The 13,684-nt window shown below is 34.0% G+C and overlaps 1 protein-coding gene across 1 annotated transcript; it reads right to left on the reverse strand.

Moving 5' to 3' along the window:
- Positions 1-4,910: 4,910 nt before the first annotated feature.
- LOC143617267 (BAG family molecular chaperone regulator 1-like) lies at positions 4,911-9,834 on the reverse strand. Its single transcript, XM_077089882.1, has 4 exons — positions 9,559-9,834; positions 9,015-9,271; positions 5,461-5,607; positions 4,911-5,379 (listed from the first exon to the last, which is right to left on the reverse strand). Exons 1-4 carry the CDS (start codon positions 9,752-9,754, stop codon positions 5,125-5,127), a joined length of 855 nt encoding a protein of 284 aa, XP_076945997.1. The 5' UTR covers positions 9,755-9,834; the 3' UTR covers positions 4,911-5,124.
- Positions 9,835-13,684: the final 3,850 nt, after the last annotated feature.

Raw genomic sequence — 13,684 nt, forward strand, 5'->3', positions numbered from 1 at the left:
GAGGATTTTAATGAAAGCACGATTCAACCCACTGATTAATCTAAAAAAGGGGTTGAGGTTCAAGAATCTATTGATGTTAATGATTCATTGGAGAATGGAGGGGTAATTGATAATGATGTTTTAAAAGAAGATGAAAATGATAATAAGGTTGCATTTAAGGTGTTTGACGATATTCATAAATGGGTAGGGAATGAATTTCAAGAGTCATTTGGTAATGATGATTCAAATGGAAATAAAAATTATACTGGGAGTGATAATAAAGCTTGGGAGTGATAATAAAGCTTTGATAATAAAGCTTTAAGAGTAAATGCTATCAATGGAATTCAGGTTTGTCGTATTCAACATTCAAAAGATGGTGAAAAAGGATAATGCACGAGTTCTTGAATCAACATAATTTTCTAAAATCACAAAAGTGGAATTCGCCCACCAAGTGTTTGATGAAATGTTTGGGGTGATTCATGAACCAATTAAGGTGATGTAGTGGAATTGGTTGAGGGTAGCTTAAATGAAACGAATTACAGTGAATTTCATCAGGTTGATCATGGGTTTATTCGTGATTATTTGGTTTCTATGGATTTTTCTAAGGCTATAAAAACACATGAGGAGGATGCCTTAAATCAAGACATAGTAAAAAACACTAAACCTGAAGGTTGTTTGATGGAATTAGAAACTGAAAAACACAATGAAGGTCGCATTGAAGAAAATGGTGATATGAGATGGATTAAATCAGCAAACATGGGTGATGATTTAAAGGAAGATGAAAAGGATAACACTAATAATTATAATAAGTTTCACATTGATCTTTGTAATGGAGGTAAATAGGTAATATAGACCACAGAAAGTCATGAGAAAGCCACTAGGAAATCAACAAATGGTTGTGTAGCTCAACCTATTTGGACTGTTCAGGTTGATTTTTGTTAAAAAAAAGAAGAAATTGTGAATTTGAGCAAATGAATGAATCAAAAATGGTAGATAAATCACATATGGGTACAAGAACTGCAGTTGCAAGAATCTCAAACAAGCTTGCAAATTAATGCAATAATGAAAAATATGGCTGGGAGAATTACAGAATTCTTATTATCTGCTCAGATGACAAAATGCATAATAGAAGTTGGAATAGCCACAACTTACAGAAGCACAATTAACGACTTAAGTTTCACATTGACGCCAATTTCCGTTACAAAGTTTTAAAGGGCTAAAGTGTCAACATGCCATTTTATTGGGTTGCTTAGTGTGGTTTCTATGTTCAACGTTGTGAAGCGTATTAAGTAGAAAATGGTGATTTATGGCATAAATCAAGTAAGTTTTACATGTTTTCTTTGTTGTTCTTCATATTTCTTTGATTTTGATCTTGTTTTTATGAATTTCTTTTAGTTTGTTCTTATGTTCTTGAGTTTTCTTTTGAATCTTCATAGTTGTTCATATACCCTCACGATGATCATCATAAATTGTTAATAAAAACCCTTACTTTTTGCTTTAAAGATTATGATGATCATGTTATTCCAAGAAATCACAATTATTTTCTCAAGATCTTGGATCAAAAGTATAATTTTTCCATGAACAACTATGGATATTCTTATGATCTTTAAAAACTCATAATTATCATAACTAAAAACTATAATATTACACTTTGAACCTTATACATTCATAAATGTCAATAAATATCCTAAATTATAATATTTACACTTTGAACCCTATACTATCATAAATGTCGATAAACACCCTAAACTATATGATATTACACTTTTAACCTTGTACTTTCTTTTTTATCAAAATCATTCTAAAAAATTTTGAGTGAGTATACAAATAGAGTATAAAGTGGGTATGTATGTATCTGACAAGCAAACGTTTCCATCGAAGGGAAGAGTGGCGTAAATAATCTCATTGGACCCGTGACTCTTACCTTGGAATCAAATTGTTGGAGGTCATGCTATTGGTTTAGAACATTCTAGTATGTGACATTCTAACTAATTTAAAAACAATCAAAACTTAATCTAGGGCATCCCATGATCAGTTCAACAAACTATTGTTCGTGTTCATTTTCATCCATCAAGCATGGTGAGTTCATAGCCCCTTTTACATGTTTATAAACGTTTTATACTTTGGGGTGGAAACATACAACTTATTTATTCTATGTTTTATAAATGCAATTTAATTCAAGTTGTATTCAAAATATTCATTGTGTGTGATCATTACAAGTAGATACTTAATCAAATATACAACCATTAACTTGTTAGCGTGTGGTAGTATAATGATAGATCTATTTGGCCGACCAGCCCACGTAGGCCTCGGGTGGAGGCGTGTGTGTTCAGAATCCGACGATCGTTAACCATTCAACATAGTAGTCAAACCATGGATTAGAAGGCTCGCTAATTGTGCCAGAGGTTTGGTTGTAATCACTAAAGTATACAAAGTAACTCAACACTTATTTAATGTTTCCAACATTAAATTTATTTTTCTATTATTTTAAATTTAAAGCCTATTTTCTCACCAACTATCTTTAGATGACACTCTCGCATGTTTTTCAGGTGATGGAAATTAAGTTATGAAGATTCATGAAGTATCACTTAGGGGATGTGTCAGACCTAGAAGTTTAAATAAATCAAGTGTTATGTTTTGCTTGTTATTTAAATTATGTTTGATTTAAATAATGTGTTGGTTTATTTTAATAAGAGTTTTTTGCATTTAATACCATGTGCATAATTTAAATCTACACACGCCCCGTCATTTCCGCCTTCGTCCGGGCGGTGTGACAGGTTACCTTGGAATCGCCGATTCCAAGGCCTTGGAATCCGACTTTTACAACACGAATTTTAATTCTATTAAGTTTTAAACCTATTAACCAACCCAAATTTATTAATGAGGTTTGAACGGATAAAATCAGTTTAGTCTATTGTTGGATGCAACTAATGTCCAGAAATTTATGTAAGCCTATTTCATTATAGGTTATTCATTAGATAAACGAAGGGTTTTCAGAAACGAGTCGCCGACATACTAACTAGAAAGGTAATTACGTTAAACCTTACACACATTTAAATAGATTTACTCTTACAAGATAAACCGTCCGTTTATCTTAAAAGAGCCAGAAAAGCATTACATGAGACAACAAAATCTCTAAAAACATTATAATATAAAATAGAAAATAAAACACTTAGACCAATTACACATGTGTCTGGATCTAAACATAATTGACAACTAATAGGCCTACCATACGTCAATCCCAAACCACTTCACCAACGGGCACAACTCCCGGAGAAGTGATGACTTGTGTGCGTACGGTAATGGAAAATACTCCAGGGAGCCGATCAGAAGCCGTGTTGAGTTGTTTAGAAAAACTATGTTTGTATTTTAATAAGTTATCAAACTATTTAGAGCATGTAAACATTTCACTAGCATAAAGTTGGTGTGTTTTCAAAACATTTCATGAGAAAAATAGTAGGAGGTAATACAAGGATTTAAGAGTTACAGAGAAGGGTGATAGACAAGAAACTAACTCTAATGGCTCAGATTTTGTTATTATTAAACCCTTGTATCTTATAAATTAAAATGAATATTTTGTAACCCATTCAGGCAATTAACCCCCGAGATTTTCTTATAAATTCATAATATTATAACGAAAAGTCTTCTACTAATAAACGCAAACACTGAAATATATACAAAACATATACCAACTAATAGTTACACTTTTGGGCCCTAAGTGTGGATGTGACAATTATTAGATGACAAATCTAAACTTCTTTTAACTAGATTTTGGTGTCAAACCTAACCGTTTAACATAGCCTTGTGGGTGTTCTACAATATCATAGCCTTTTTCTTTGATCAATTAGTTTCTTTTGGTGATGCTTACTAAGAGGGATGCCCATAAACCCATTATTAAACCTCTAGATGTTGATTGTTCACATTATAACTTCTGATTGGATTATGTGAAATATCTTTTATTACGTGTCCATTGGCTAAATATAATTGGTGCCAAGTTATGGCTCAACATCCCGGCTTTGGTGGGCATAGATTAGGTGAGAAGGATGGGACTTTGGGAATCAAGTCAATGGGAAGGAGAAAATAAAAGCCACACAAATGATTTTCATGGTAACAATTTGGATTCTTTGGAAAAATGCGGAAAAATGTGATTTTCAACGGGAGATGTAACCGTAATGTTCGTGTGTTGCAATGAATCAATGAGGAGGCAACCATTTCATAAAAGACTAGAGCATTTGGTTCTTTGTTGTAAATTTGGTTTTCCCTTTTAATTTTGTTGGGTGTTATATAGTAGAGGGACTAAAGTGTAAATGTCCAATAGTTTGGGGTTATAGTTGCAATATCTTGATATACATAATCCGGAGACGTGAATGATAACTGTAGTTAATGATCTGAGAGTTCTATCTCCTTCTTCTGTGATTCTTTTTCTCCATCTTAGCTCATCTTCTGGTTTTAATACGTAACAAATTTCTTGTAAAGTTCTCATTGAACTTCCTGGTTTTGATTTTTTTAGGCTGATTCTTAGGTGTGATTTATAATATACACCCGTTTAGAAAAAGAAACTCAAGATATTGTACCTTTCTTAATGATAACCCTGTCTCGTGGCCCTCAAATGACACAATATGTCATTTCATGATCTAGTGTTGATGTGGAGGGTATTGCCCACAGAGTTGTTGAATCGCTTGGCTTTGTGATCTTCTCGTTGAACCATCATGCCGTCCTCGAATTACATAGAATTTGTAATGACTGTATCTTTCTTCTAATGTCTATAATGCTTATGTAATGTAAATAACACTAATGTATCAATCATGTTGTACTTGATAGAGCTTTTTTAGAGAGCAGGTTGCTTTTTGTGCGTTGTACCAATGACTTGCCTTTAAAGCTCTTTTTTGCTTTTTTTATTTACTCATTTGATGAATACTTTCCTCAATATGTAATCACAACCCCACTTTGATCTCTTATTGCAAGTAAAGATTTGTTGCATTTATCATATAGCCATCGGCATCAGCATACCCCAAATGGCAAGAAAGAACTCTACATACATGTTGCAAAGAATGGAGAATAAATGCCAAACCAACCTGGAAAAAGTTCAATATACACACATTCTCACACACTAAAAAACATAAAAAATTTGTCTTTTTAACTGTTTTAAATCAAATCCCAATTGAACATGGGATTCACTGTGTTGCTACTGCTTGTTTTTGTTGTAGATGCTGATGTTGGGGCAGCCAAAGAATCAAAGATCTCCCACTCGGTTGTTTCCCTTGTTGCTTCTGGTTGATGGCGATCCGCCACCGCCATCCGCCTAGATTGCGGCGGCACAACCCCATTTCGTCTAGAGGTCGAGGAGTTCTTAACCTTCAAAGTATCTAGAGTTTCAACATACCCCTGGACCCTTTTCACCTACAAAATTCAATAAGTCCGATAAACTTGAAATCAAGAACTCAAAACCGAACATTTTGTGAAGATCATCAACAAAATTACCTGCATTTTCCGTTGCAATTTCACATCACCATCGACGGTAATTCCATCGAGTTTGAGCAGTTGATTCATCAATAACTCGATCACGTTTAACAGGGTCTTCTCAGCCACTTTCCCCCCTTTGGAAATAACAGATTCGATGGCTGACACCTATCCAATTCAAACTCAAGACTCAAGCCTAAATCAAAGTTATACCAAACGTACTCATTATAGTTTTTACTAAACGTACCTTACCCTTGCTAATTTAGTAACGTCATCTTTTTACTTAGCATGCCATCCTACTTTAGCTATTCATATTCAATCCATCATATTAGGTGAGTAGAGTTTTTATAATTTAGGGAGTGATTTAAGGTGTTGTGAGTGAAGAAGAGAGAAATGTAGTGATGTTTCTATATATTTGAAAAGTTACTGTTCAGACCATATAAATTTTTAATGTACGTTAAAAGTGGTTGTGAGTGAACGAAAGAAAATTGGTAATAATAAAGGTATAAAAAAATATTATTTAATTAAAAGGAGAAAGAAAATATAGTGATTTTTAATGTAATTTTAGATTTAGAGATACGGGTTTAAACATACTCCCTTCCTCTACTTGTCATACCCCTACCCTGAACTTTAATTTCTTTTAAGAATTTTGTTTGATATATTACTCATCTGTAACATTTTATTGTATTTTATGGTATCCATTGAAAACATTAAATTAAAAATTATAAAAAAAATTTTATTTTATTTTTTATCTTCTCTGAACTGTCATTTCCTTTTAAAAATTTTATTTTACATATCATTTTCATGTAATACTTTTTTGTATTTTATGGTCTTTCTTAAAAATTCAATTAAAAACTGTAAAGTTTTTTTTCCTGATTTTTTTGTGTTTTTCATTATCGACGCATATATATATATATATACTATTAAAATTTAAAAAAAGATATTATAAATATTTAAAATATTAATACTAAAAAATTAATTAATAATAATAGTTTAATAGTTAAAAAAATGTAGTGCGGAATATTAAGTGAAAAAATGTTGTAGGGAATAATATGTATATAAATAATGTTAAGCACTCATAGTAATTGATCTAACAAGTTCAGGACGGTGTATATTCAGTAACAAAGCTATAGAGGGATGTACGTTTAGCAACACCCTAAATGTAAGCCTTTTTCTACAAAATATCTCTCTATATCTATACTATATATAAAGCATGGGTGAAGGACCTCTTATATTTTAAAAGATACAATCATTATTGCATAAAATACAATCACTATTGCATAAAATTTTAAAAATTTGAGGGCAATATAGTATTTTTGTCGTCATGTACGGTTAAGAATGTTACTTTAAAAATAGTTACAAAGATGATCCTTCAACTTCAATACAACTTTGTTAATTCATTAAAATTTTTTATTTCTTCAATATCCTTTTAATATATTGTATTTTAAATAATAACGAACTTACCATTGCAATATGTTTATTTTTTGTTGACGTTTCAATGTAAATTTTGTTTTATTTTAAGGTTTTAATTATGATGTACAAGTCAGCTAAGCATAAAAGTACAACTCAAATATGCAATTATGAACATAAAATATAATTACAAATTTAATTCTTTAACTATAATCAACTTTTGTAAATTTAATTAATAATTAATCTTCCATCCCCTCAAGTTTACTCATATAATCATCTATATTTTTTTCTTTGTTTTTCATTTATATATTTAAATATAATACATTTTAATAAATTTCAAACATACAATCACGACGTGTTTATTTTTGTCGACGCTCCAATGTAAGAATATTGGTGCGCATGTTATAAGCTCATAACCAAATTATTTCGTGTCATTTAAAAAAATATATCAATTTTGGTTCAAGTCAAAATGCCATCAAAATGAGTTTTGCTCAGTTTCTTTAAAATTAGTTTATTGTTTCGGGTCAACGATTGAGGACTTTAACAGGTTAAAACGCATTCGAGTTATAACTGGATGTAAGCCAAATGAGTTTAGGTCATTATAAAAAAAAGTTTAAAATCTTGTGTAGGCCAAAACATGCAATAAGTAAAATGAGTTTGAATCATTTTAGAAAAAAAAAGTTGTCAATTTTGGTTTTAGTTAAAACATGTTATAAGCATAATGTCTGAGCCATCTTTAAATAAATGGTTTTGGTTTGCGTAACAATTATATGCAAAATGAATCCATGTCATTTAAAAAATATCAATTTTGGCTCTGGGTGGACATTAAAACTTTCATCGTTTATGAAGGTTTCAAAAAACTCCCAAATAATCGTGACTAACATAGTAGATTTGGTTCAAGTCAAAATTCCCAGCAAAATAAGTTTCGATCATTTTTTTAATATTTTTATATTTTCGGGTTAACGATCAAGGACTTTGATAAGTTAAAATGGGTTCGAGCTATAATGGGATGTAATCAAAATGGGTTTAGGTCATTATAAAAAAAATTAAAGTTTTGTTCAGATTCAGATGGGTAATAACTAAATGAGTTTGGGACATTAAAAAAAAACTGTCAACTTTGATGCTTGTTAAAGCATGTTGTAAGCACAATGAGTTCAATTCATCTTTAAAAAAAAATATGTTTTGGTTTGCGTCATAATAATTATATGCAAAACGAATTTGGGTCATTTAAAGAAAATATCAATTTTACCAATGGGTGAACATTAAATTTTTGGTCATGCATGAAAGTTTTAAAAAACATCCCAAATAACCGTGACTACCGTAATATATTTGATTCAGGTCAAAATGCTCAGCAAAATGAGTTTCGATCATTTTTGTAAACTACCAAGCCACGAGTATAAAACTTGGTTTTTATGATTTGTAATTTTGTATAGTAATTGTAACGTACAAAAACCAACATTCATTTTTTGAAAAAACCGTATCGTGCCATATGTTTAAAAAGGTTGTAACTACTAAAAATCTGTTTAAAAATATTGTCGTTACCGTCGTATCGCGCGAGTATACTACTAGTCATTACAAGTGGTAGACTAAGCAAGGGTATGCCAGCCTAAGTGTTGTTGGGTGGTGCCCCGAACCACCTCCTTATTAAGCCTCTATCAAACGATAACCAGAAGGGCACCAAGGGCATTGAGTCCCTTTAGGCGACATGCTATGGGGCGCTAAGGAGAGGGATGACGGGCGCCCTTGGGCGTGGAACACCACCAAGGGGCGCCATTGGTGGTGGGGCGCCGAGGTGCCCATCGTTTGAACGGTCGGCGCCTTTGGGTGTGGAGGTGGCCCCCCCTCTCACACACAAACATACACACATATGTGTGTGTGTGTGTGTATATATATAATGGACGCCTTTGGGGCATTGAACCATAGCAGGACATTATTGGTTGGGGCTTCGAAGCCCCCTGGTGCTTACACGATGCTGCGTGACACTGGGGAGGGACTTCAAAGCCCCTCACCATAAAAGATACCCTTAGAAGTTAACATGTTAATCAGCGCAAGGGTGTGTTAAACTATTTTTTTAGTGAAAAGTTAGTTAGAGTCCGTATGCATACATGGCCAAGCGTTTTTCGCTTTTTTGGTTAAACTAATACAGATTGTGGAACCTATGGTACCTGACCCGCGAGTCGATCAACCTCGAAGCAAATATCCGATATAGCTTTAGCAGCCTTCTCCATTTTGGCAGTTTTTCTCATCTCCAAAATTCTTTTCTCCTGGCTAATCGGATCTTCAACCACCACCATTTTCGATCTATCTTTGACTCCCACCACATCAAGATACGATTTCGAATCCCTCACTTTATCTTTATACATTACCTTCTGATCTTCATGGTGTAATCCTGTGGGCCCGGACAACATCTTCTTCAACTCCCCTGTAAACCAAAACCCACATCCAAAACAACTGTAAAATTCACTAATTCAGATTTAGAAACCTTAAACCTCACGAATTGTTTTTAATCATTAAAGATTAAAGAGTAGTGTTTACACGAATTCAGATTTAGAAACCTTAAAATTCACGAATTCAGACTTAGAAACCTTAAAATTCACGAATTCAGACTTAGAAACCTTAAAAAACACATAATTACACAACCAAAATCATTACCTTAAAATTTACGAATCCATATTTAGAAACCTTAACATCTACGAAATAGATTCTTACCAAATGTAGCTTGAGAATTAATATTGATTTCGTGGTAAACCGACCCGTATTTGACCCGAACTCTAATTGTCGGTGGAGGAACCCGGTTGGGTTCAGCATCCGGGTCTCGTTTCTGAACCAGCATTCCTCCGGGCCGGACCTCCCATTCATTCTCGCCGCCGGCGGTGGAACTTACTTTTGTCTCTCGAGTCATCATATTCCGGCCAACGGAGACTTTGACCTCTCTCTCTCTCTCTAAGCTTGAGGAGAGAGAAACATTGAATAATAAATGATTGGACAGCGAACAGAACACAGATTTGAGGAAATACCAACACACACGTATATATATACAAAGCATTTCACATGAGATGTCGACGAATATCATGCCAAAGGGTAAAACCGGAATAATTATTTATTCTTTGTTTAAATATTAGTCAGTTTGTAACTTTGTATTCAATAATTTATGGTTTGATGCATGTGATTTTAATTGTTCCTGGAGAAAAGCAATTCAATAATGTTTATTTAAATATATTAAACGCTACTAAAAATAATAATTTATTAAAAAAAACAATTTCGGATCTTTTCTTTTGTTTCTAAAGAAAAGCATCTGAATATTTGAGTTATTAAACTAAACGGTCATAAGGCCACCCGGGTGGTGCGTGGTGAGCCACTATCACGCATGATGGCCTCACGCACACCACCGTCGTGTCCTATCTAGTGTGATGGGGATGCGTGCATGATGGTTATCACGCTGTGAGAGGAATATTTTCGTATGAACGTTGGAAGGGGAGGGAGCCGTTGGGGGGGGGGGGGATTTAAAAAAAAATTAACCAATATAAAACCAAAACCTAAACATAAACCAAATCCAACTCAAAACCAAATCCAACTTAAAACACTCTAAATCTTCCTCTTCATTCACAACAAAAAAATATGGAATTTCCGAAAGACTTGGTTCCCTTAGACACCGATAGCTCTTCGTCTTCGGACGATGACATTCTCGAATGGTTCCCGTTGTTATATAACGAACTTGAAGGCCCGAGCCGTCCAAAGAAAAAAATGGTGGATCGTGATCGTATAGATGCCCACGAAGTGCTAATGAACAACTACTTTGTGGAGGAGCCGAAATACAATGACGAGACGTTTAGGGAACGCTTTCGTTTGCCGAAATATTTATTTTTAAAGATTGTAGCCGACGTCAAAGCAAACGAAGAATGGTTTCAAGAATCTTACGACGCGAGAGGCAAACGGAGTTTTACGGCGCTTCAAAAATGCACATCCGCTATTCGTCAATTAGCGACAGGTAACCCACCCGACCAATTCGATGAATACTTACAAATGTCTGAGAGAACTTCACGTGAATGTCTAAAATTCTTTTGTAACGCGATTATTAAATTGTATGGCAAAGAGTTCCTACGAAAACCAACAAGACACGACATTATACGTCTTTACGCCGCGCACGAGGCTAGATGGCATCTTCTAGGGATGCTCGGTAGCATCGATTGTACACATATCAAATGAAAGAATTTTCCACGGGAGTTGCGAGGGGCGTATGTTAGGGGTGATATCAAACGACCGACCATCTCACTTGAAGCGGTTGCCTCAAATGATTTATGTTTTGGCATTCTTATTTTGGTGTTCCCGGCTCAAACAACGACATCACTGTTCTGTACACATCACCGTTGTTTCAGAGCGTAACAAATGGTACCGCACCTTTCTGTCTGTATTTTGTCAACGGGAGATATTACAGACGTGGCTACTATCTTGTCGGTGGTATCTACCCGCAATGGTCTGTTTTTGTAAAAGCCTTTTCGTTTCCTTTCGAGGAAAATGAAAAAGCGTTCAAGAAGTTGCAAGAATCGGCAAGAAAAGATGTCGAGAGATCTTTCGGTGTTTTAAAGGGTAGATGGTGCATACTTAGTCGACCGGTCCGTGCAATGAAAAAAACCCACGATCTCTAGCTACGATATAATCAAAATAATGGATTTTATGTTACAATATTGTTTATAGTTGTCGGATCTCAAAAACACCCTTTTCGGTCCTTAAAATGCCTTAAAACGCTTTAAACCAACTCCAGGGACCAAAACTGCCATTTTAGCAAAGTTTGAAAATCTGGCCGCCCAACCCATAGCGATAAACGATGGGTGTGGCCAAGCCCCCATCGTGTTGCGCGATCCCCATCAGGTCTGCAACATGTATTGTTTGTGTTTGTGCTTTACATCATTTTATCCAATCCGAATTTTTATACATTTGACCTCATGCATAACCTTTTCAATATTATCCTATATATAAAAGACCCTCTTCTCCATTATTCCCTGCTCATATTTCATCTTTTCTCTCAAATTCAAGATTTTAAAGTTTGTTTTTCATTATTCCTGGAAGTTTGACTTTCAAAAGTCAAACTGACCATAATACTTGATTTTAACTAACATATTATTACTTATAACTTGTGGCACGACATATATATATATATATATATATATACATACATGTATGTACATACATGTATGTATATATATATATATATATATGTCGTGCCACAAGTTATAAGTAATAATATGTTAGTTAATACATGTATATATATACATATATATATACATATATATATATACATATATACATACATATATATATACATACATATATACATACATATATATATACATATATATATACATACATATATATATATATGTATGTATATATATACATATATATATATATATAATATGCACCCCTTTTACCTTTGGTGGTCACTTCCCCGGTCTCGGTCGGTGGAGTGTCGGGCCTCGTAAGGCAAGGCTTCATGGAGGACTCACGTGGTCCTTGATATATATATATATATATATAATTATATAACTTGTTTATGCTTGCTAACCATGCTTAACTTCTGCTCATTTTAGTTTGTATTTCATATTTGTTGAGTTCCATGGTTGTGGGTTTGTAGAGACTAACCTCGGTTTAACCGTAAATAGTTCCAAACCGTAAACCGAACTTTGTTTACTAGTTTTGTTAAATAATTGTATAAACATTCTTTATGTTAGATTTAAGTTTCTAAAGTCATTTTTATGAGTTTCATGGTTATGTGTTTGTAGAATCTAACCTCGGTCTTAACCCGAAACAAGATCCGAACCGAAAACCGAACTTTCGTTTAAAGACTTTATTATTGATCAACCAAACACATTTTTATGAGCAAGGCTTTATTGATGTTTGGGCATGTGGTAACTATTCTTGACCTTATTCCAAGATAGAAACCGAACCAAACCAAACTAAACCGATTTCACTCGCTTAAGACACACAAGTGTGTTTCTAGCTATCAAGACTTGTATATTTCTTTTAAAAACATTTTATAAATTGATTTTAATTATTTTCTTAAAGTACTTGAAATGTTGAATCCAACTTGATCTTATAACAAAGTTTGGACCGACAAAACCAAACACCTGCTTAACGGACGTTGTTAGTTCTAAAATAATAGAACTACATACTTGGTTAAGTCTTCTTAAATTTTATTGAGTTATCTCATAACATTTATTATTTTTGAAAGTTGACTTTGGGTTTGACCAACTATTAAGACCCGAACCAACAACCCGAACACTCATTCATAGGTGGTGGAGGGTGGTGGCAGGCGGCGGAGGCGGGATGGTGGTGGTTGCCAGCGGCAGAGGCGGCTGTGGGTGGTGGCAAAAGTAGAGGAGGTGGTTGTAAGAGGGCAATGGGTAGTGGTGGTGGGAGGTTAGTGGAGGTGAAATAGTGTGAAAGAGGGATGAAATGAAAAAAAAACAAGGGGGATGGATGGAATGAATTTAGGGTGTTTTAAAGGGAATGAAATGGACATGGTAATGGGTGATTTCATTCCATCGATCAACCAAACACATCTTTTTTCATTCCATCCTAATGGTCCATTCCATACTGCCTCTCTTTCATGCATACCAAACGCTACCTAAAAGTTTGGCCCAAATCTTCATTCATTATCTTATTCATCTTCAAAGTTTAGACCAAATCTTCATCATCTTCATAATCTTCATCATCGTCAAATGTAAATTCGTTTGGTATTTTGTTTCCGGTCAAAACATTTAAAAAAAACATGTAGAAAACATAGGTTTGATTAATCGGTTCGGTTCAGTTTTTTCGGTTTTCTAAAATGGATAAA

Source organism: Bidens hawaiensis, unplaced genomic scaffold, assembly GCF_021521415.1.
Source record: "Bidens hawaiensis isolate Kalapana, Puna unplaced genomic scaffold, B.hawaiensis_p1.1 tig00053338_1, whole genome shotgun sequence".
NCBI lineage: Eukaryota > Viridiplantae > Streptophyta > Magnoliopsida > Asterales > Asteraceae > Bidens > Bidens hawaiensis.